Source organism: Bos mutus, chromosome 11, assembly GCF_027580195.1.
Source record: "Bos mutus isolate GX-2022 chromosome 11, NWIPB_WYAK_1.1, whole genome shotgun sequence".
NCBI lineage: Eukaryota > Metazoa > Chordata > Mammalia > Artiodactyla > Bovidae > Bos > Bos mutus.
The window spans coordinates 39,780,857-39,804,178 of NC_091627.1; the positions used below are offsets into that span (position 1 = coordinate 39,780,857).

The following is a 23,322-nucleotide window of genomic DNA, read 5'->3' on the forward strand; positions in this document are numbered from 1 at the left end:
AAAAAAAAGCTAAGGAGAAGAAGGAAAGGAAAGGTGTTTTAAAAAATTTGGAACTCCAATAATGTCATTTTTTCCAAATTGGTGTCCCAAAGACACCAATGACCTGGAAGTTTTGTGTGTGTGTGATTAGAGTCTGCTGCCACAAAGGGCACGTGCTTTGCCTCATCCCGCCTACAAAGCAAGTCACAATACCTGAGAGAATGACATCCCGGGGAGCCCTCACCAAAGAAAACCGAAAGAAAGAACTGGTTTGGAAAGTATTTTTTTAGTGCTTTTAGGTGTCCCTCACCCCTAAACAATGTTCTTGAGCTACCTTGGATTTTTGTCTTCTCCTATTCCTGGTGGCTCAGATGGCAAAGAATCTGCCGGCAATGCAAAAAACCCGGGTTTGATCCCTGGGTTGGGAAGACCCCCTGAAGAAAGGCATGGCAACTCATTCCAGTATTCTTGCCTGGAGAATCCCATGGACAGAGGAGCCTGGTGGGTTACAGTCCATGGGGTTGCAAAGAGTTGGACACAACTGAGTGACTTACACTTTCACTTCACTTCATTCCACTAGTAGGAATCATCCCAAAGGCCCTTTGAAATTGCATTTCTTCATTGTATCATTCTATAATTAAGTTCCTTGGTTTAGACATGAAAATTTAACATCTTGGGGCTTTTTTCATGCAACTCCCATGATGCTCTAGCAAATGCCACTTAGAATCCCAGCTCAGGGAGGGCCTTAGAGGGCATTCTGTGAGCACTCATTTTGAGAAAGGAGCAAACCCATGCTCAAGAGGGAAGGCCTCTAGACCAAGGGAAAAGGCTGACTTCAGATCTCAGATTGGAATCCAGTCTTCTGAACTTCAGCTCAACCCTTGCTTCCCTGGCCAGCCATACCCACAATACACATCACTACCTATTCTCAATTTGCCCCTCTTTCCATGATCCTTGGCTCCAGGGTTCAGCCACAATTCCTCCTGTCTGGCAAATTTACTAAAACAGCTTATTTTCTGCTTTCATCAGATTTGTTCCCTGAGCATACACTCTCATTCTGTGCCATGAAAAAAATGAAGGATTCCTGGAAGACACCCAGAGCTGGCTCAGAACTCAACCTGCCTCCTTTTCCAATGACCTCCCCTATACTCAAGCCAGCAATGCTTGATCGGCTTCCCAAAGCCCACTCAGCAGGTCATTTGGACTGCTCTCTGCCTTCCTCTCCAGCTCCCCAAATCCCTCAGGAGGAGATGTGAAGAGAGATTCAGCTAGGCACAGAGACATGCTCTCATTCCCAAACACACCAAAGATGTCAAATCTCTTGTTAATTTAATTGGTTTGATGTCATCCCTGACAACTTTTAGTGGTTGACAAAACTATCATATGTTTATCTGGAAAAGTAAACAGATTATGGCATACAAACATGTTTTGCAAAAGAAGAGAAATAAGAGGAAATTTTACCTGTTAATATCAAAAATATGAAAGTTCAAGAAGGCAGCAGGTAATGAGTTTGAGCAGAAAGTGTGCCCACTGTGAAGATCTAGATACATCCCAGAGTTGCTGATGGACAGGGAAGCCTGGCATGCTGCAGTCCATGGGGTCGCAAAGAGTTGGTCATGACTGAGCGACTGAACTGAACTGAGCCTTGTCTTCGGGCTTCCCAGGTGGCCCAGTGGTAAAGAATCCATCTGCCAATGCAGGAGACACAAGAGACAGGTTTGATGTCTGGGTCAAGAAGATCCCCTAGAGGAGGAAATGGCAACCAACTCCAGTATTCTTGCCTGAGAAATCCCATAGATAAAGGAGCCTGGTGGGCTACAGTCCACGGGGTGAGCATACACACACACAGCCTTTGTCTTACTAAGTACACTGTACTCATATTGTCTACTAGTATTCTTTGTTTTAGATAGTTCATTCTTATAGTTTCTTCTAAGGAAAACAATAAATATTCATAACACTATAGAATAACAAAATGTTAGAAAAACGCCAAAGCCATCAAAACTGGGCCATCAGTCTCCTGGGGCTGTCGTAGCAGAGTACCACAAACTAAGTGGCTTAAAGCGACAGAAATTTATTCTCTCGTAGTCTGGGGGCTAATGTCCGAAATCAAGGTGTTGGCAGGACCATGGTCCCTCTGAGTCTCTAGCTGGAATCCTTCCTTGCCTCTTCCTAGCTTCCAGTGGTGACTGTCAACCCATGGTGTTCCTTGGCTTGCAGCTGCATCACTCTCATCTCTGCCTCCAGGGTCACATAGCCTTCTCCTGCACATGTCTCTGTCTTCATATGGCATTTTCCTCTTGTAGGGACACGAGTCATATTGGATGAAGACTCACCCTAATGACTTCATCTTAGCTTGATGACATCTGCAGAGACCCTATTTCAAATAAGGTTACATTCCCAGGCACTAGGGGCTAGGTTTTCAAAATATCTTTTGGGAGGACACAATTTAACCCAAAGCAAGTATATTTTGATGCATTTATGTATGATGGAATACATTTAGCTGTCAGAAATAGGACTGTGAAATGAATCTATGGTGTTATGAGTCAGGACAGAAGGACAGTGATTACCTTTGGAGAAAGAAGATCACAGGCAAGAGCCATCTTGAAGGTTTGGGGTGCTAGTAATATTCTTTTTCTTGATCTAGTAGCTGGCTACACAAATGTGTCCAGTTGTAAAAATTCAATTCATCCATAAGAACTTATGTACTTATGTCATGTACGTTTTTCTGAATGTAAAGTATATTTCAATGAAAAGTTACTTAGGACATAGTACTGTAAAAGGATATTGATTGACATGAAAAGATAGTCATGATGCATTACTGAATGGAAAAACATCAGGAGAAATATATGCACCCTCTAGAGAAGAAAATGTCTTTAAAATTGCTAACACTCAACTCAGAATAGAAAGAAAATACAAGTGTTCTATCCGTCATTTAAAATATTTTTATTTTTCTTATTTTTAAATGAATCTATATTATTTGTATAATGCTTTAAATTTTATAAATGAAAAAAAGGGTGAATTAATCAATACAATGAATAGGAGAATCAACTATTAAGGGAAATCATTAATTTAGATCTTTATTTCACACTGTATTCTAAAATGCAATAAGTAAAGATGAAAGAGTTAAATTCAAAGAATTAAAAACTGAAAGAAAACACTGATTAAAAACATTTATGAAATTCATGAGATTTCAGGGTAGTGATGGTGAAGGCTTTATGAAGTAAAAAACAAAAAGGTAATAGATGATCTCCAAAGCAATGGATAGATTAAAAACATTTGAAAATCAGAAAAACTATAAACAAAAGTCAAAACTAAATGTCAAACTAGGAAAAATATTTATGGCAAATATTGCAAACAAAAGGTCAAGATTCTTGATATATGAAGTACTGTTACATTATAATAAGGAAAAAGCTGGTATCTAGAAAGAATAATGAGCAAAATATACAAATAGACAATTCATGAAAAAAAATGCCAATAACAATAAAAATGTATTTTAAAGTGCTTACTCTCACCAGTAATCAAAGAAATTTCATCTAAAAACAATGAGATGCAATTTTGCCTATCCCCAATTAGCCACAATCACAGACTGTAAAAATGGAAACTGGATCAGTAGCTTAATTTAAGAATTCAAATAAACCCTCTCACTTTGAGAATATCTTAAGCTTTCTCTGATTCTTCAGCCTTTCTTGCATTCTGCCAAGAGTTGCTTTATAATAAATGTGAGTTGATCCAGTTGATTTCACACAACCATTTTTCCCTCTTCTGATTTTCGATCTGCCTAACATTTGCTTGAACTGTAGCCACAGGCACAGAGCCAAGAAGATGATGTCATTCTAAGTCAAGTGTCAGAGTTCTGTGCTTCTTGTACTTGTAGAGAAATGCACAGGAGAAGGTGTAATTGATCTTTTACATGTTTTACTGAATAATGTACAAAACTGCCTTATATTCAGACCGTTTTCAAGTTATGTGTGTGTGTATGTGCATGTCTGTGTGTGTGTGTCTGTGTATGGTTTTGCAAGGGTGTGTAGAGGAGGTGGGAGACAAGTGACATACATGGCAACACCTGGAAGCACTTTTAACACTGGCCAGAAGCCAGACCGCAGTGCTAGAGTTCATCTAATGAAACTGCTCTTGATGTTAATTAACCGAAAGGGTGAAAGGAGTGAAGACTGAAACACAGTACACGACTTTTTGTAATTTAGGTAAAGTAGAGCAGACGTCATGACCTAGATGGAAGGGTCTGAGAAGAGTTGAAGCTGTTCAGACCAAAATGCTCTTTTGTATGGCAGAACTTCATCTCCTGTGGATGACATCGCCTCATCCAAGCTCAGGTGTGTCTCTAGACTCCATGCTCACTTGCACCTGCTCGTGCACTCTCTCTCCCCCCAACATCACATACTGTTCTCAAGAACAAAGAAATGTGTGTTCTCAAGAACACACATATGTGCTGTTTAATTGGGCATAGTACATAAAGTACATATTTTCAGGGTCTTTAAGTTTTGTCTGTGATCACAAAAGTAACATTTGTTGTTGTAAAACAAAATCTCAAACCATATTAAGTATAGAAAATGCAACTTCTCACACTTACCTTTATCCTTAATCCCATTTTTAGCAGTTTGGTGTAGGTATTTTCCTAAGAACAGAGTGTCTTAAAATCATTTTATACAGAATTTATTAATGCGATGCTAGCATATGTCAATATAGTTTAAAATACATGTAGACAGTAGACTATAAAGTCAAAAATGTTCAAAACACACACCTCATGGGAATTCCCTGGTGGTTCAGTGGTTAGGACTCTATTTCTACTGCTGGGGCCACAGGTTCAATCCCTTTTAAGGGAACTAAAATCCTGCTTGCCACAGGGTGCTACCAAAAAAAATACCCACCTAAGGGTCAGAGCATTAGTCTAACATTCTATTGGTGAGCATGGTTTGTTAGAAGACTCTCTATGTATATTTTTTAAATAAAGAAACCAGGTAGAAGACTGAGCAATCTGTACTTTGGTAGAATTCCAAGCTCAGACTATTTTCCCTGGAGAGACTGTCTCCTGGAAGCCGTGAAGAAAAGGCAGGAATGCAGCTACTCTGCATATCAGTTTTACTCAGGCATGAAATTGGTGAGCCTCGGACCTGCAGGAGGATAGAACTTGAAGCGTGTGGCCGGAGGCATGGAGAGGCCATAGGTAAGATCCAGTGGTAGAAGTGAACTGCCTTGGTCTTAGCCAAGATGGTTTTGTGGCCAGACCCTTCCTCCACTTTCCTCTGATGATGATGGGACTGACTGAGCAAAGGCTTGGTGGTGTGTTGGAGTCCCAGGTTCTAGGCAGCACGCCTCAGTGCCACCTCTATCCAAGACAGCAACTAGAACTGACCCTAGGCACCCAACATAAGGGAGAGATGCATTCTGGTACTGGAGGCAACAGTGAGGAAGAGAGGCTCCTGGTGAGTCTCTGAGTTTCATGGATTAAGCAGTGACAGTCACAGAACTCCTCCACACCCTGGAGGAACCACGTCGGGTAACTGTGTGGAGTCCTCCAGCCTCTAGGGGGCACATCTGAGTTCTGACTCCAGTAGCTGGACAGAAGCACACAGAAAAGGGCTTTGGATACAAAAGTATCCTGGGGAACCCTGGACTTGTTCCTGGAGGGAATGACAAGAAGGAAATTCTCATAAAGGACTGACATATAGGCTCACTGACATTTACTCTGAATTCTAAAAGGAATAGACCTCACTTTGGAGTCCAGTCTAATGATGTGAACATGTCAGGGAATTTACACATATATACTTCTATAAGATAATAATATATCTTGTATTCTGCTCTGCAATTTGCTTTATTCACTTATCAATGTGATCCTTTCCATGCCATTGTATATATAATAGATTTACTCCATCCTTTTTAGCTGCTGTATTGTGTTCCAATGAACGGATATACCACAATTTCTTTATATAATCCTTCACTGATAGATAATTCTGTTGTGTCCAGTCTTTCACTATTACAAACTGTGCTTGAACACATCACCTTCTCCAACACAGCTGTTTTATAAAGGATGTTTTCAATGTGTTATGGAGATAAAGCCACAAGCTTCATGACTGACCCTCTGTAATAGAATTTTAGTAACTTGCTAGTTATTGGGAAAGGTGTGTGGGGTGTAGACTCACCCTTCCTCAGACCCCAGAAACTGGGAAATAAGTCAGCCCCCTGACTTCCTGCACTATCCTTCCAGATCAAGGGCTTCCCTGCAACTTTTCTCCAACCCGCCAAGCTGCTGAGTGAGACTGTTCAGGGTGTATCCTACACAAAGTAGCTGGACAAGAGAGCACACAGAGACTGAAGCCCTGCCCACACACCTCATGCCAAGCTGATGGCCTTCCTGTGGCCCGAGTCCACCCAGAGGAAGGGGTGACTTTATGCAAATGAAATGCTAGCTGTGGCCCAGAGTCCGTCTACTGGATCAATCCTTGGTCCTTAAAAGTCGGCTTTATCAACTCAGCATGCCAGCTGGTCATCTGCATCCAAGTTTGTATTCCTCCATTCTACATTCTACATTGGAGAAGGAAATGGCAATCCACTCCAGTACTATTGCCTGGAAAATCCCATGGACAGAGGAGACTGGTAGGCTACAGTCTATGGGGTCGCAAAGAGTCAGATACGACTGAGCGACTTCACTTTCACTTTCTATTCTACATTCAGTTGGGTAAAGGGGCTCCAGGACTAGTGCATGTGTGTTAAGTTCTTCAATCATGTCTGACTCTTTGTGATCCCATGGACTGTAGCCCATTAGGCTCCTCTGTCCATGGGGTTCTCCAAGCAAAGATACTGGAGTGGGTTGCCATTTCCTTCTCCAGGGAATCTTCCCCACACCAGGGACGCAACCAGAGTCTCTTATTTCTCCTGCATTGGCAGGCAGGTTCTGTACCACTAACACCACCTGTCCAGAAGACTAACATGCTGTAGTTAGTTCAGTAGTTTGTACAGTAGTTCAAATTTCTACTTTGTTCTTGTCTGGGTGGTGGTGTATAGCTTGCCTACCTTCTCTGGGATTCTGCTTTGTCATAATCTCTAAGAATCCCCCAGGTCCCTTCAAGCTCTAAAATTACATGATTTCTTGTGGCATAGAGTTTGAGAAATTTGTTCTGCCAAATTTGTTCCAACTAATCAGATGATCTTCCTGGGCTTTGAGATCATGGCCCCCATCTCTGAGTGGCTGCTGGGAGAAGCCGGAGAGCACACATTTGTCAAGTCGACCACACTCTCACTGAAGCCATCCACCTTCACTTCCACATCCTTCAGACCCTGGTGCATATCCCTAAGATGTCCTGTGGTTTCCATGGGATCCTACCCTGCTCAACCTCCCAAAACTTCCAGGGGTACAAAACTTTTGTAGCTGGAAGATGCTTTGAGTAGATTTCTGGTTCTTCAAAGACCTGCTTGATGTGGGCGGTCTGCTGCTCATCTGCACTGCTGGAAAGCTTCAACTACTCAACAGTGTTGTCCTCTAGGATGTCTGTACAACCTCAATCCGTTATGTAAACTCCAGAATCTTCTGTCATGGGTGAGTGACAGCAGCTTTTGTGCACTGAGTATCTGGTAGTCTATCCATGGAGTCCACTGGATGTTGCCATTAGGGCTAGTGCAAGTCTGGGCAAGGCTACTTACTTCCAACTACTCCAATGACTCTTGGTTGACAGGCAGCAGCAACACAAGCTGTTTCTGCCATTGATGAGCTGGTAGAAGCATCAGTCATAGACAGAGACCTGGGCTGGCCTGACTATAACAACTGCCATCTTCTGGCCTGATACCTATTGATTTGGTGACTTCCCCTTGGGGTCTCTGGCTTGCTCCATCTGCTATGAAAATTCACTTCTTTCTTTGTTTGGGTGGCAGCTGGATCTGCTGTGGGACTTATTCAATGCTGCGAGGATGGTGGAGACACCATCAGTCTCAGAACGTGCATTCTTGCTTTCCAGATCCATTTCAGGCTCTGGGTCTGCCTGAATTGGCTGCATATCATGTGGAAACACTGAAGACCTCCTGCCCTGGCGCTGAAAGAGGTCCTTCAAGCCTTGGCCAATCACATTTTTGCTCTCCAGAAAGCATAACAGGTCATTTAAATGATGTATGTTCTGAGTCTGTCTGCCTTCTGGCCCCTTATCTGCAAAGCAGTAAATGTGGCATTTTCTACTTTGACAATTTTTGATGCTATTTTTCCTTTCTCTCTCTTCCCCTCATTAAAGAAGATTTGCAGCTAAGTCACCCTTCTCTGACTGGACACTGTACCAGTGGTCCAGGCCCTCCACCACCCTACCTTCCAAAACATACACTTTGGTTCTTTACAACACGTTGTGTCTTTGATACTGACTGCCAGCATGAAAGCTTTCACCTGACTCAATGAACAAGTACTCTTCTGCTCTTCTCAATAGACAGCTCACTCATTCAACAAGTACTCTTCTGCTAATGACTTAGCTGTGTGAGTGTGCAATTAGACTATACTTGGAGGCAGTAACAGGAAACAATAAGCCACGCTAATTGCAAAATTCTTTGGCTCTGTTTTTGATTCCATGGTAGTAGTATGGAGAAGAGCGGAAACTGAACTAAATAGAGGTCTGGCTCTAACTCTGCCACTAACTAGCGGTACGACCTTGAAAGTGCTACTTTACCTTACAGGTCTCAATTTTCTCACTATTCAAAAATATCTTTGTACCTTTCATGTGCCAGGTGGGGCTTCCCTGGTGGCTCAGACAGTAAAGAATCTACCTACAATGCAGGAGACCCAGTTTCAATCTCTGGGTCAGGAAGATTCCCCTGGAGGAGGGCATGGCCACTCCAGTATTCTTGCCTGGAGAATTCCATGGATAGGGAAGCCTGGTGGGCTACAGTCCATGGGGTCACAAAGAGTTGGACACGACTGAGCGACTAACACACACACACACACACATATGTAGTAAGTTTATCACAGGTAAAGAGAATAGTCCAGATTTCTTTGCTGATGGGTAACACAAAGAAACAAAGAAAATGATTTGAGAGAATGGCATTGAAATATGCATAATATCATATATGAAACGAGTCGCCAGTCCAGATTCGATGCATGATACTGGATGCTTGGGGCTGGTGCACTGGGACGACCCAGAGGGATGGTATGGCGAGGGAGGAGGGAGGAGGGTTCAGGATGGGGAACACATGTATGCCTGTGGCGGATTCATTTTGATATATGGCAGAACCAATACAATATTGTAAAGTTTAAAAATAAAATAAAATTAAAAAAAAAAGAAAATAAAGGAAAAGATGGGAGAGAGTATAGGGTGTGGGATGGAGAGATAAATTAGGAGTTTGGAATTAACATATACACTGTCAGTTCAGTTCAGTTCAGTCGCTCAGTCGTGTCCGACTCTTCGCGACCCCATGAATCACAGCACTCCAGGCCTCCCTGTCCATCACCAACTCCCGGAGTTCACTCAAACTCACGTCCATCGACTCAGTGATGCCATCCAGCCATCTCATCCTCTGTCGTCCCCTCTTCCTCCTGCCTCCAATCCCTCCCAGCATTAGAGTCTTTTCCAATGAGTCAACTCTTCACATGAGGTGGCCAAAGTACTGGAGTTTCAGCTTTAGCATCGTTCCTTCCAAAGAACACCCAGGGCTGATCTCCTTTAGAATGGACCGGTTGGATCTCCTTGCAGTCCAAGGGACTCTCAAGAGTCTTCTCCAACATCACAGTTCAAAAGCATCAATTCTTCGGCACTCAGCTTTCTTCACAGTCCAACTCTCACATCCATACATGACCACTGGAAAAATATAGCCTTGACTAGACAGACCTTTGTTGACAAAGTAATGTCTCTGCTTTTGAATATGCTATCTAGGTTGGTCATAACTTTCCTTCCAAGGAGTAAGTGTCTTTTAATTTCATGGCTGCAGTCACCATCTGCAGTGATTTGGGAGCCCCAAAAAATAAAGTCTGACACTGTTTCCACTGTTCCCCCATCTATTTCCCATGAAGTGATGGGACCAGATGCCATGATCTTAGTTTTCTGAATGTTGGGCTTTAAGCCAACTTTTTCACTCTCCTCTTTCACTTTCATCAAGAGGCTTTTTAGTTCCTCTTCACTTTCTGCCATAAGGGTGGTGTCATCTGCATATCTAAGGTTATTGATACTTCTCCCTGCAATCTTGATTCCAGCTTGTGCTTCTTCTAGCCCAGCATTTCTCATGATGTACTCTGCATAGAAGTTAAATAAGCAGGGTGACAATATACAGCCTTGACGTACTCCTTTTCCTATTTGGAACCAGTCTGTTGTTCCATGTCCAGTTCTAATGGTTGCTTCCTGACCTGCGTATAGGTTTCTCAAGAGGCAGGTCAGGTGGTCTGGTATTCCCATCTCTTTGAGAATTTTCCACAGTTTACTGTGATCCACACAGTCAAAGGCTTTGGCATAGTCAATAAAGCAGAAATAGATGTGTTTTTCTGGAACTCTCTTGCTTTTTTGATGATCCAGCGGATGCTGGCAATTTGATCTCTGGTTCCTCTGCCTTTTCTAAAACCAGCTTGAACATCTGGAAGTTCACAGTTCATGTATTGCTGAAGCCTGTCTTGGAGAATTTTGAGCATTACTTTACTAGCATGTGAGATGAGTGCAATTGTGCGGTAGTTTGAGCTTTCTTTGGCGTTGCCTTTCTTTGGGATTGGAATGAAAACTGACCTTTTCCAGTCTTGTGGCCACTGCTGAGTTTTCCAAATTTGCTGGCATATAGAGTGCAGCACTTTCACAGCATCATCTTCCAGGATTTGAAATAGCTCAACTGGAATTCCATCACATCCACTAGTGAATTTGGTGGTAGGGAGTGGAATAATAGGCTTCCTGGGGTTTTATTCTGTTACCTCTCAAAACATGATGTTTATTATCTGTTGTTCATCAGAATTACCAGAGGAGCATTTTCTTTATACACATGCCTGGAATTTACCCACTGGAAGATCTGGTTAGTAAGAGGAAAAAGTTTATTTATATTTCCTTATAATTTTTAGAAAAGACATCAAATAAAAAGAGTGAGAGAATGAATAAAGCTCAAAGGAAAAGTATTGAATAAAAAATATATTTTAATTAATTGGGGCTACCTTATTAGCTCTTAAAGACATCAGAACATCTCAGTAGGGTGGTACTCTGCTTTCTTGTTTGTAATCCTTGACTCAGACAATGTTGTCTGGGTCTCCATCAACAGTTGTATTTAAAGAGTTCTTTTTCCTGTCCTCAATTCAATTCAGTCATTTTTTATGAATGTCTGCTTTTTTAAAGACTACTTTTTTACAAGTCACATCAAGAAGAAAAGGTTAAATTCAACAATAAATTTAACAAGTATTTATTGATTGCTTGATGTATGCAAAGCCCCATGCCAAACAATGCAGATTTTGAAAGGAGAAATGAGGAAATGGAGGTGGGGAGGGGATTTCAGGACAATCAAACAAAGTGATGGCTCAGAGAACGTCTACAGATTAATACAAATATGACTGTATATATAGATGTAGATATATAGACATCTTGTGAAACAAACCAACAAGCTTATTTTAAGCCTGACTGTGCACTAGACAGCATTATTTGTTACTAATTGTTTGTTCATACCTGTCTAGGTAGAGTATACTTTGCTAACTCCATTAGGTACAAGCCCTGCCCCTCCCGGGTTGACTTTGGGCATGGTCTTAGGACTTGCTTTGGCCAATAGAATGTGCATGAACATATTATGACCACTTGCATGGTTTGACTTGGCCTTCTGAACTCCTATCTTCCACCTGCAAATAACATGTCTAAAAAGTGGCTACTTCTTCAGTCTTGGTCCCAAAACAAGAGGACAGAGAAATCTAGATCTTTCCCACATACTGTCAAGTCCAGCACAGCCCAGCAGCATCAAGCAATGCCACAGCCACAGACCCACAAGTGAAAAATAACTGTTTGGGATTTGAGCTACTGAGCTTTGAGGTACTTAGTAATGCTCCATTATTGCTGCAAACGCTGACTAATACAGTCTGTAATGGTTCACAAAGACAAACAGCATGAAATGCTGGGGTATCTAGAAATAATCCCTGAGAGCCCACCTAGGGCCAGTTTTCTACTGCTGCAGTAACAAAGCATCACGAACTGAGTGGCTTAAAAAACAGAAATTGATTGTCTTGCAGTTTCGGAAGCTCAAAGTCTGAGATCAAAGTGCAAAGTTGGTCCCTGCCGAGAGCTATGAGGAAGATTCTGTTGTGTGTTTCCCTCTATTTGTGGTGGTTTGCTGGCAATCTGTGATATTGTAGAACCATTGCCCTATTTCTCTCTTCATCTTTCTCATGGCATTCTCCTGTGCCCAAATGTTTTCATAAGCATGAAATTTTTTTTTTTAAGGACACCAGTCATATCGGATTAAGGGTCCACTCTGCTGCTGCTGCTGCTGCTAAGTCACTTCAGTCATGTCCGACTCTGTGCGACCCCATAGACAGCAGCCCACCAGGCTCTCCCGTCCCTGGGATTCTCCAGGCAAGAACACTGGAGTGGGTTGCCATTTCCTTCTCCAATGCACAAAGTGAAAAGTGAAAGTAAAAGTGAAGTCGTGCCTGACTCTCAGCAAGCCCATGGACTGCAGCCCACCAGGCTCCTCCGTCCACCGGGTTTTCCAGGCAAGAGTACTGGAGTGGGGTGCCATTGCCTTCTCCAAACTCCAGTATAACTTCATCTTAACTAAATACATGTGCAGTATCCCTATTTCCAAGTCTGTGGTATTCTGTGCTAGTGGGAATTACAGCTTCAATATCAGTCGAGGCGGGGACACAGTTCAATCCATAACAGTGCTTTTTTATAGTTACATTCCTTGAATGAGGGGGACTAGAGACTAAACACTATGGCTTACCCTCCCCACCCAGGGCCACTGGCCCTTATTACAATAATTCTCACTTTGAGAGGAGTGGGTTGTTCATGACATTGTGTGTGGTTGAGCTTTAGGCTTACAAACTTTGTAAATTTTGGAACCAGGCTTAGAATCCAGGTATCTGGCTGGATTTTAGAATATTTTTCCTATTCGATTATGCCTATTCAGTGGTCAGTGATCTGAGGAGGCAGCTAGAGCAAACAGAATAAAGGAATTAACAGTTAATGCTAGGAAAGCAAGCAACAATCATACACATTCAAATCACCTACAAACCTCATTTACCATTACCAAGGCAAAGTTTCAAAGGCACAAAATTTCTGAAGAAAATAGATCAGTGACAGAGGATAGCTTTAGCAATCAAAAAAGGAAGTAAATATGGTTGTACAGGATTTTTTAAAATATGACAGTAAAGTTTTATGAACTTGATAAAATGAATCATTTTTTAGAAATTATAAAAATTGACTCAAAAGAGGTAAAAATCACAATAATTATAGATTAGATGAAAAAGTAAAGTCTCTTCCTATGAAAGTTAACAAAGCCAGATTTATGTAAAAAGTCTACTGAAGGGTGAGTAACAAATGATGGAAAGTGAAGTGAAAGTGAAGTCGCTCAGTCATGTCCGACTCTTTGCGGCTCCACGGACTGTAGTCTGCCACACTCCTCCATCCATGGGATTTTCCAGGCAAGATGATGGAAATCCCCCCTAATTATTTATCCACGCTTCTTATGAACAAAGATCAAAACTTATGATAAATATTAGTAAAACTGGGTACAGTAGAAGAGTCACAACTAGGATATATTCCATGGTTACAAGCATGGTTCAGCATTAGACATTCACTATGTAATTCATTACATGAAGCAGCAAGTGGTGAAGAAACATACTTACTAGATGCTAAAGAATTTCATTAATTAAAAAACAGTTTTTCTTTAAAAAACTCTTCATAAGCTGTGAATAAAAGTAAACTTAACTAGAAACCTATCGTACAGAAAAAAACAGACCCACTATCAATAAAACTTCATGTCACATATTGCAGATCTTAACCTCTCAGCACAGAATTATTTGGGCTTTCCTGCAAGTGCAGTGGTAAAGAATCTGCCTGGAATACAGGAAGGGCAGGTTCAATCCCTGGGTTAGGAAGATCCCCTGGAGAAGGAAATGACAACCCACTCCAGTATTCTTGCCTGGGAAATCCCACAGAAGAGGAGCCTGGCAGGCAACAATCCATGAGGTCACAAGAGTTGAATTATTTAGTGTTTTATTCCTCTAGACCAACTTCATGATCTTTTTATAGATCTTCAGTGCTTTACAAACAAAACTTCATAAAATTCTAAGCCTTCTCCTTGAAAAGATGTGAGGGTGCCTTTGCAAATATTTTTCCGGACAAATAATGCATGTGTTATCAAAGATTTTTTTAAGCGGACCTTGGAAATAGATGAGGAAACAGTGGAAACAGTGTCAGACTTTATTTTTGGGGGCTCCAAAATCACCGCAGATGGTGATCGCAGCCATGAAATTAAAAGATGCTTACTCCTTGGAAGGAAAGTTATGACCAACCTAGATAGCATATTCAAGAGCAGAGACATTACTTTGCCAACAAAGGTCCATCTAGTCAAAGCTAACCCTAACCCACTCCAGTGTTCTTGCCTGGAGAATCCCAGGGAAGGCGGAGCCTGGTGGGTTGCTGTCTATGGAGTCGCACAGAGTTGGACACGACTGAAGTGACTTAGCGGCAGCAGCAGCAGTCAAAACTACAGTTTTTCCAGTAGTCATGTATGGATGTGAGAGTTGGAGTGTGAAGAAAGCTGAGTGCAGAAGAATTGATGCTTTTGAACTGTAGTGTTGGAGAAGACTCTTGAAAGTCCCTTGGACTGCAAGGAGATCCAACCAGTCTATTCTAAAGAAGATCAGTCCTGGGTGTTCTTTGGAAGGAATGATGCTAAAGCTGAAACTCCAGTACTTTGGCCACCTCATGTGAAGAGTTGACTCATTGGAAAAGACTCTGATGCTGGGAGGGATTGGGGGCAGGAGGAGAAGGGGATGACAGAGGATGAGATGGCTGGATGGCATCACCGACTCAATGGACGTGAGTCTGAGTGAACTCTGGGAGTCAGTGATGGACAGCGAGGCCCGGAGTGCTGCAATTCATGGGGTCGCAAAGAGTCGGACACGACTGAGGGACTGAACTGAACTGAACTAGAGTTTCTAAATTATGACATAAGTACCACTTTAATCTTCCTTTTTGAGTGTCTTGGGTCTTATCTCCCCCAATTTGATGTCATGAGACCCCTTTCCTCCTTGCTTAAAATAATGCAATTTTTTTTTGGCTGCCCTGGGTCTTCATTGCTGCATGCAGGCTCTCTCTAGCCACAGCAAGTGGGGGCTTCTCTCTAGTTGCGGAGTGAAGGCTTCTCCATGCATGGCTTCTCTTGTTGTGAAGCACAGGCTCTAGGGTGCACAAGCTTGAGCAGCTTAGGTCATGTTAATATTGTAAAAAAGACCCATTGATTTTTATGTGAAAAAGACTGAATTACTGTGTTTCCCTCATTTCTTTCTCTATACAATTATTTATACAAAGAATAAAAGCTTTGTAAAGTTCTAAGTCTATGATCTTTTAAATCTATAATGGGAGTGAGTCCCATACCTCATGGCGAAACCTTAGAAGCAATCCGTTAAAATCAGGAACAAGGTAAGGAATCTGCCTACAAGTTCCCATCATTCAACACTTAATGCAACAAGAAAAATAAGTGAAGTGCCAACATTGGAAAGGAATAAACAAAGCTGCCATAGTTTGTAGATGGTGTCATGGTCAAACTAGAAAATCTCTCAGAATGTGTTAAAAATATTCTAAAACTAATAAGGCTCTCCATTAAATTGGTCTGATAAAAGGCCAGCACAGAAAATGTGGGTTGTTTTCTTATTCACAGCAATAGCCATAACCAATTAGAAAATGCAAGGGAAATATATGTTCCCTTCACAAAGGCAATAATAATTATGAAGTATTTAGAAATAAAGGTGATGAGAAATATATATGCAAGGCATTATTTTAAAAGCTATAATACTAAAGCATATAGAAGAACCAAACAGATGGAGGGACTGGTATGTTTATGGATGAGACTGAATTTTGTAAATATATTGCTGCTGCTGTTCAGTCACTCAATTATGTCTGACTCTTAGGGACCTCATAGACTGTAGCCTGCCAGGTTCCATGGGGTTCTTCATGCAAGAATATTGGAGTGAATTGCCATTTCCTTCTCAAGGGGTCTGTAAATATGCATTACCCCATTAAATTATAAATTTTGTGTATTTCCATTAAAAATCAGAATAGAATTCCTTACTAAGTTTGACAAACTGATTCTAAAGTTCATCTGCAAGAATAGCCATGACAACTTTCAAAAAGAACAAGGAGGGCTGTGGAAGGAAGTTTCTAAAGTGACCTCCAGTGACCCCTGCTTCCTAGTATTCATGCCACATGTAACCCCTTCTGCTTAAGCAGGCCAGTCCTAATGCCTCACTTCTAATAAATATAACATAGCGAAAGTGATGACTTCTGAGATCAGGTTTTAAAAGACTGTGACTCTGTATTGGGCACACTCTCTTGCTCCCTCAGTTGATCTAGAGCCAGGAAGCTGTGATGATATGAGCTGCCCTTTGGGGCAACTGTTCATGGAGCAAGAAACTGATGTCTCTGGCCAATGGCCAGTGAAGACATAAGGCCTGACGCTGCATGTGAGTGAGCTTGGAAGCGGACTCTCCCAGCTGAGCCTTGAGATAAACACAACCACATCGGCCACTTTGGTGGCAGTCTTGTGAGAGCTCCTAACCCAGAGGCTCCCAGCTCAGACATGCCTAGATTTCTGACCCATACAAACAGAGAAATAATAAGTGTTTGTTGTTTTGGATAATTTTTATACAATAATCAATAATTAACACGCCCATAAATATTCAATTTCCTTAACCACAACTGCCTCAATCTTATTAAACATCCATTAAAACTTAAGACAGAGAACAGATGAGTCATGGGGCTCTGCCATCTCAAGGCTCCTCGGAACTCCTACTCTTATTCCCATGTTGAGGAGTTTTGTGTGGAGCAGCAGGTGCATTCATGGAAAAAATGGCCTGAAGGCTGGCTTACCCTCCCAGGGCAATCTTTAACTCCCTATGTTCACAACCACTCAGCTACAGTCCTCAGCAACCTGATTTTGTGGCCAAATAATAGCTGATCCATCTCTTAAGAGGGCTCATATTAGTCAACCATGAAAGACTGAAGAATAAAATTATTTCCATTTACAAATTTAAAAGGAAAACGAGTGCACACGGAATCATGAGTATACCAGTCTCCATGAATCACCCCTTCTCTCTGGGTAAGTTTCTTGGGCAGCAGCGGAAGATGAATAAAGTCGGGAAGTTGGTTAAAGGAATCAAATTAAACATTAATCATTTTAATTATCGATTGCTATATACAAATCACCCAAACCAAGCAACTTAAAACAACCACTTTGAAACTCTGAAGTGCTTCAGAACCTAAAGTGCTTACGATGGAACCTGGCAGCTCTCAACAAACAGGGGCTATAACAGTCATCCATTATCTCTGTTCTCACCAGGGTTTAGGTACGAGCCAGGCAGCACCGAGTCTTGGACGGAACATGGGCCTTGAAATCAGATAAATCAAGGTCCACATTCCTGCACTGTCATTTATCATCTGTACTTTCTACTTGGACTGCAGGAAAGGGAGCAGCACTTTCCATCTGTCAGAAGTACTTGAGAAAGTTAGTAGATGGATAGAAGAAGTATTTGAGACCATCTCTTGAATTTGTGCATGCTCACTCGTGTCTGACTCTGCAACCTGCTAGGCTCCTTTGTCTATGGAATTCCCCAGGCAAGAAAACTGGAGTGGGTTGCCATTTCCTTCTCCAGGGGATCTTCCCGACCCGGAGATTGAACCCGCATCTCTGGCATCTCCTGCATTGGCAGGTGAATTCTTTACCACTAGCACTGCCTGGGAAGCCCTAGATACCATCCAGATACAACAAATAGTAAATGAACCTTAGAGATGCAATGCACAGTCTTGTGTGACATATTGCACCATGATTACCAAACTTGCTAAGAGACCATAACTCAACTATTCCAACTCCTAAAAAGAAAGGAAAACTATGCAACGTGATAAAGTTGCTGCTGCTGCTGCTGCTAAGTTGCTTCAGTCGTGTCCGACTCTGTGCGACCCCATGGACTGCAGTTTACCAGGCTTCTCCGTCCATGGGATTCTCCAGGCAAGAACACTGGAGTGGATTGCCATTTCCTTTTCCAATGCATGAAAGTGGAAAGTGAAAGTGAGGTTGCTCAGTCGTGTCTGACTCTTAGTGACCCCATGGACTGCAGCCTACCAGGCTCCTCCATCCATGGGATTTTCTGGGCAACAGTACTGGAGTGGGGTGCCATTGCTTTCTCCTGATAAAGTTGCTAATTTTCACTAAAATGGCAATTAAATCACAATATATAACTGTATCAAATTAACATGTGATCCAAGTCAAATATGTTTCAATAATAAAAAATAAATTAAAAATAAAACTAGATAATATGCTGCTACAAGAAAAAGAAAGCAAAGAAATAAATCATCTAAAGAAATCCAAGGATGATAAACAAAAATACACCCTTCACAAGACTGAATGGTGAAAGAATTTTAGAACCAGGAGTGCCAAACTCAAACATCTGCCCGGAAGGAAGTCTAAATAGATGATGCGTCCAGGGGCAGATAAAACCAGGTTTGAGAGTCATATAAGTCCTTCAGGTCTTCACCATTTCTGTTCCTGCCAGCTCCTTGGTAAACCAGCCAGCTGTGCCATGGTCCATGTGCTATGGCCTGTGAGATGCCCCAAGCTTCCTGCCACCAGCTGTCAGGGGCCCTGGCAACCAGAAAAAGTGATAGACAGGACTGTGGGAACAGAGGCTGACTTGTCCTGCCTTGGAGTTTATAGAGAGTGGTCTGAATGCTTGTCTTATACTAGTTTCATTATTTTGGGGACAGTGTAAATCCAGATCTGTGTATTTATTTTTGGGTTTGTGTGTTGTAATAATTCTATTACTTAAAATGGATCTTTTGGCTAATCAGTGAACAGACACAGAATAACACCATAGATAGCCATGAATGTGCAAGAGATTTACGATGTTCACAGGTCCTAGAAGAGGTAAAGGCAGCACTATTGCAGGGGGCCACACAGGAGGAGTGCCAGGGGAGTGGGCCCACCCAAGCAGGTGGGGAGCCGAGAGAGTGAGGCCCTGCGGACAAGTGCCTGTACTGGGGGTTAAGGTGAAGTACATGAGTAAAAGCTGTGAGTGAATTGCACTGGGGTTATCGGAAGCCACTAGGTCACAGTCAGGGAGGGCAAGAAGGGGAAGATGTGGCAGGGACCAGTCTTATCTCCTGGTCACCTGGGCAGGGTGCTCACAGTCTATTTATGGGAATCTTCAGGCATCAGAAAAACATGAAGTTTTAAAATTTTACAATATGGTTTGGTGCCTTTAAAAAATTATTTTGCAATAAAACCTTTTGGTAGCAATGAAATTACATAAAGGAAAATACTAATTATTTTTTAAGGGAAATTGATCATAAATGTTTACTATGGGGGCCATAGTGATATCACTGACCACATGATACATATGGAAGATACATATCTCTTGGAAAAGCATCTGTATCTGCTACAAGAGCTAGAGATTAAGATTGTGTCTAATTTGCCATCACCAACTGCAGAAGCTGCATTTACCCATCATTCTGTGAAGTATAACTTTTCATTTAGATCAAATGATCAGTCTTCTAAGTTCTTACTTTCTAAACTAACTCTGCTTTAACTCAAGTTTTTTTGATGTGTAGAAACAAAGTTACGGCTGTTAGTACATAGGCAGGCCCCATTTATCAAAGAAAAAAATTTATGTATTTTACATTGATATCATCAAATGATTCTAATTGAAAATCAGCTGGATTGATTCCAATAATGGTTTGACTACTTTTTTAAAATACTCACAGAATCATAATAAAGCTTTTGGAACTTCATTCTGGCAAAGACAAACATTTGCCATTATATTTAATGCTACTATAGAATCACGTAATAAGTTCAACATTTATGATAAACTTGTTTGAGGGGGATGTGTGTGTTTGTGTGTGTGTGTTAGTAATCTGAATTTCAGTGGAGCACAGTGTTGTAATAAGAGCTATGTTCTTATTAAATGAAAAAACTTATGGGGAGAATTCTATCTCTAGAATTAGTTTTTTGCACACATAATTCATAATTATACTCAAGCTTTCAATATTCTACAAAACCATGTAGGAGCTGCAGTTGACAACATTTATAAGTATATGTGGAATAGTACAGAAAATTAAGTTACTGTTAAATACTGAAAAAAAAAAAAAAAGCCATTTTGGGATTTCCCTGGTGGGCCAGTGGCTAAAACTCCATGCTCCCAATACAAGGGGCCCAGGGTCGATCCCCAGTCAGGGAACTAGATCTTATATAACACAACTAAAGATTCTACGTGCCATGAAAATCAAAGGCCCTGTGTGCCACAACTAAGACACAATACAGCCAAATTAACTAATCAATTTAAAGAAAAACCTTTAGCTTGGCAGAATCTATTGTCTCTATTTTCTATTGTTAAACAGATCTTATAAAACTGGGGCCCTTAAGGAATAATTTTGTAAATTAAAGTGTCTTACAATTGTATTAAATTTAAAAAAATTTTAAATTTGGATGCATTTTAAGCATAAAATAATTTAAAATCTGCAAGTCAAGTGTCACTAACTATAATACCAACATAAGTCAAATTTTAAAGCTTTTAGCAAATTACAATCATTGAAAACAAAGCTTATAAACAGAAACATTGACATTTATTCCTATGTATGCTACAGGACCTTTAAAAATTAAATGAAAATTTTAACTGATATTTTCTAATTGTGCTTTGAAATGTTTCTGCTTATAAGAATTTTCTTTTTAAAAACATTTTTAATGGGGCCTAGTCCCACAGCCAAAATCACTGCAGATGGTGACTGCAGCCATGAAATTAAAAGACGCTTACTCCTTGGAAGAAAAGCTATGACCAACCTATAAAGCATATTAAAAAGCAGAGACATTACTTTGCCAACAAAAGTCTGTCTAGTCAAAGCTATGGTTTTTCCAGTAGTCATGTATAGATGGGAGATTTGAACTATAAAGAAAGTTGAGCACCAAAGAATTGATGCTTTTGAACTGTGGTGTTGGAGAAGACTCTTGAGAGTCCCTTGGACTGCAAGGAGATCCAACTAGTCCATCCTAAAGGAAATCAGTCCTAAATATTCATTGGAAGGACTGATGTTGAAGCTGAAACTCCAATACTTTGGCCACCTGATGTGAAGAATTGACTCATTGGAAAAGACCCTAATGCTGGGAAAGATTGAAGGCGGGAGGAGAAGGGGACAACAGAGGATGAGATGGCTGGATGGCATCACTGACTCAATGGACATGAGTTTGAGTAAGCTCCAGGAGTTGGTGATGGACAGGGAAGCCTGGCGTGCTGCAGTCCATGGGGTCACAAAGAGTCAGACACGACTGAGCGACTGAACTGAACTGGGTCCCAGAGGCTAGAGCAGGTAGTGGTGACTGCGAGTTGGGCTGGGAAGGCTGGTGGATGCTACCATTTGGGAATTTGGGGTTGGTGGGATTGGGGAGGTGGTTGAGAGGGTAGATGAGGTTGTAGTAGTGAGGCAACTGCAGGAAGGTTGATGTAGGGGGCTCCCCAGGCTCCTCTTCTCACCCCTGCCCTCTTTCTTTTCAATTGTGTTAAAAAATACATGTAATGTAATATTTACCATCTTAGTCATTTTAAAGTGAATAGCTCACAGTAATATTAAGTATATTCACATTGTTTTACAAGAAAATCTCAGATCTTTTTTATCTAGCAAAACTGAAATTCTATACCCATGAACAACAATTGCCCACTTTCTGAACCCTACCCCAAACCCCTGGCAAACTGTCTCTATGAATTTGACTCCTCTAATACCTCAAATAAGTGGAATCATAACCCTATTTGTCTTTTTATGACTGGCTTACTTCGCTGAGCACAATATCTTCAAGGTTCATCTATGTTGCAGCATGTGTCAGAATTTCCTTCTGTTTTAAAGTTGAAAAATACTCATTGTGTGTGTACAGCACATTTTGTTTATTCATTAATCTGTCAGTGCACATTTGAGTTTCTTCTGCCTTTTGGCTATTGTAAATGACACTGCTATGATCATGGGTATACAAATATATCTGAGTCACTGCTTTCAACTCCTTTGCATGTATACCCAGAAATAAAATTGCTGGATCTCGTGGCAGTCTTATTTTTAATTTTTTAAGGAACCTCTGTACTGTTTTCAACAATGGCTTCATCATCTTTTATCCAACCAACAGTGCACACGTTTGTGTGCAAATTTCTCCATATCACCATCAACATTTGTAATTTTCTGGGTTTTGTTGTGGTAATAGTTTGTTTTTGGAAAGTAACCATCCCAGTGGGTGTGAGGTGATATTTCACTGCAGGTTTTATTTGCATTTCCCTAATGAAAAGTGATGTTGACCATCTTTTTATAAGTCTGTTTGGATTTATCCAAAATACTTATTCTGCTAATGTTATTTTTTAATATTAAAGAAAACCTATAAGGGAATTTTAAATTTTGATCTTCTCCATACTCTTATGTATTCAAGTTTTTAAAAAGATTTTTAGTTTTGAAAAATAGTTTTGGATAAAACTCTTTTGCAGGTCTGCCAATACAATAAAACCAATTTTTTGGTTAAGTAAGTATTTTAAAAATAATTTAATTCTGATAATTTTAGCATCTCCATTCACTTTCAGAAGTGTCCCAGTGGGGTAGTATATTATACGGTCACTTTGGCTTTACATAACATGTCTGGACATCCTGTACCCCCACCACAGGCCTCTAAGGTTTATGGGCTTGTCCTTACTCCTCCTTAGACTCAATTCAGATGAGTTCTCAGAAATGGAATCACCCTTTCATTTACAAAGGAGGTTTCTTCCTTGGAGTCAGCTGAGTTCTTGGAGGTGGAATCTTCCAGTATTTGGAGAGGACTGGAGAAATTTCAGGGTAAGGACTAACCAAAGAAAGAGTCCCAGGATGTTCTGAAATAGCTAAACCAATGCTGATAAAGGAGAGAGGGGAGTTTTCACTCAAGAAATTGATTCTCTTCGAAGGATTTGAGAAATGTGCACAATTTTTTTTTTTTTAAAGGAAGGGAGACCACATACAGCAAGAGAAATCAAGGTCATAAAGAAGACTTTGGATATGTAAGAAAATAGCAGCAGTTACACGGATCCAGCACCTAACCACAACATGTGCCAAGCACTTGCTGGACACATTACATACATGGTTTGACCTCATCCTTTGAATACATCTATGAGATGGCTATTATTCTCTCTTTTACCCTTGA

The 23,322-nt window shown here is 41.0% G+C and overlaps 1 protein-coding gene across 1 annotated transcript in view; it reads right to left on the reverse strand.

Annotated features, from left to right (window-relative positions):
• Window positions 1-1,498: 1,498 nt before the first annotated feature.
• The window catches only part of APLF (aprataxin and PNKP like factor), a 135,222-nt gene continuing 113,398 nt past the window's right edge, over window positions 1,499-23,322 (reverse strand). Inside the window, exon 10 of the mRNA XM_070379350.1 lies at window positions 1,499-1,667. Coding sequence (XP_070235451.1) covers window positions 1,594-1,667 — 74 coding nt within the window. The 3' untranslated portion in view covers window positions 1,499-1,593. The remainder of the gene's footprint in view (window positions 1,668-23,322) is intronic.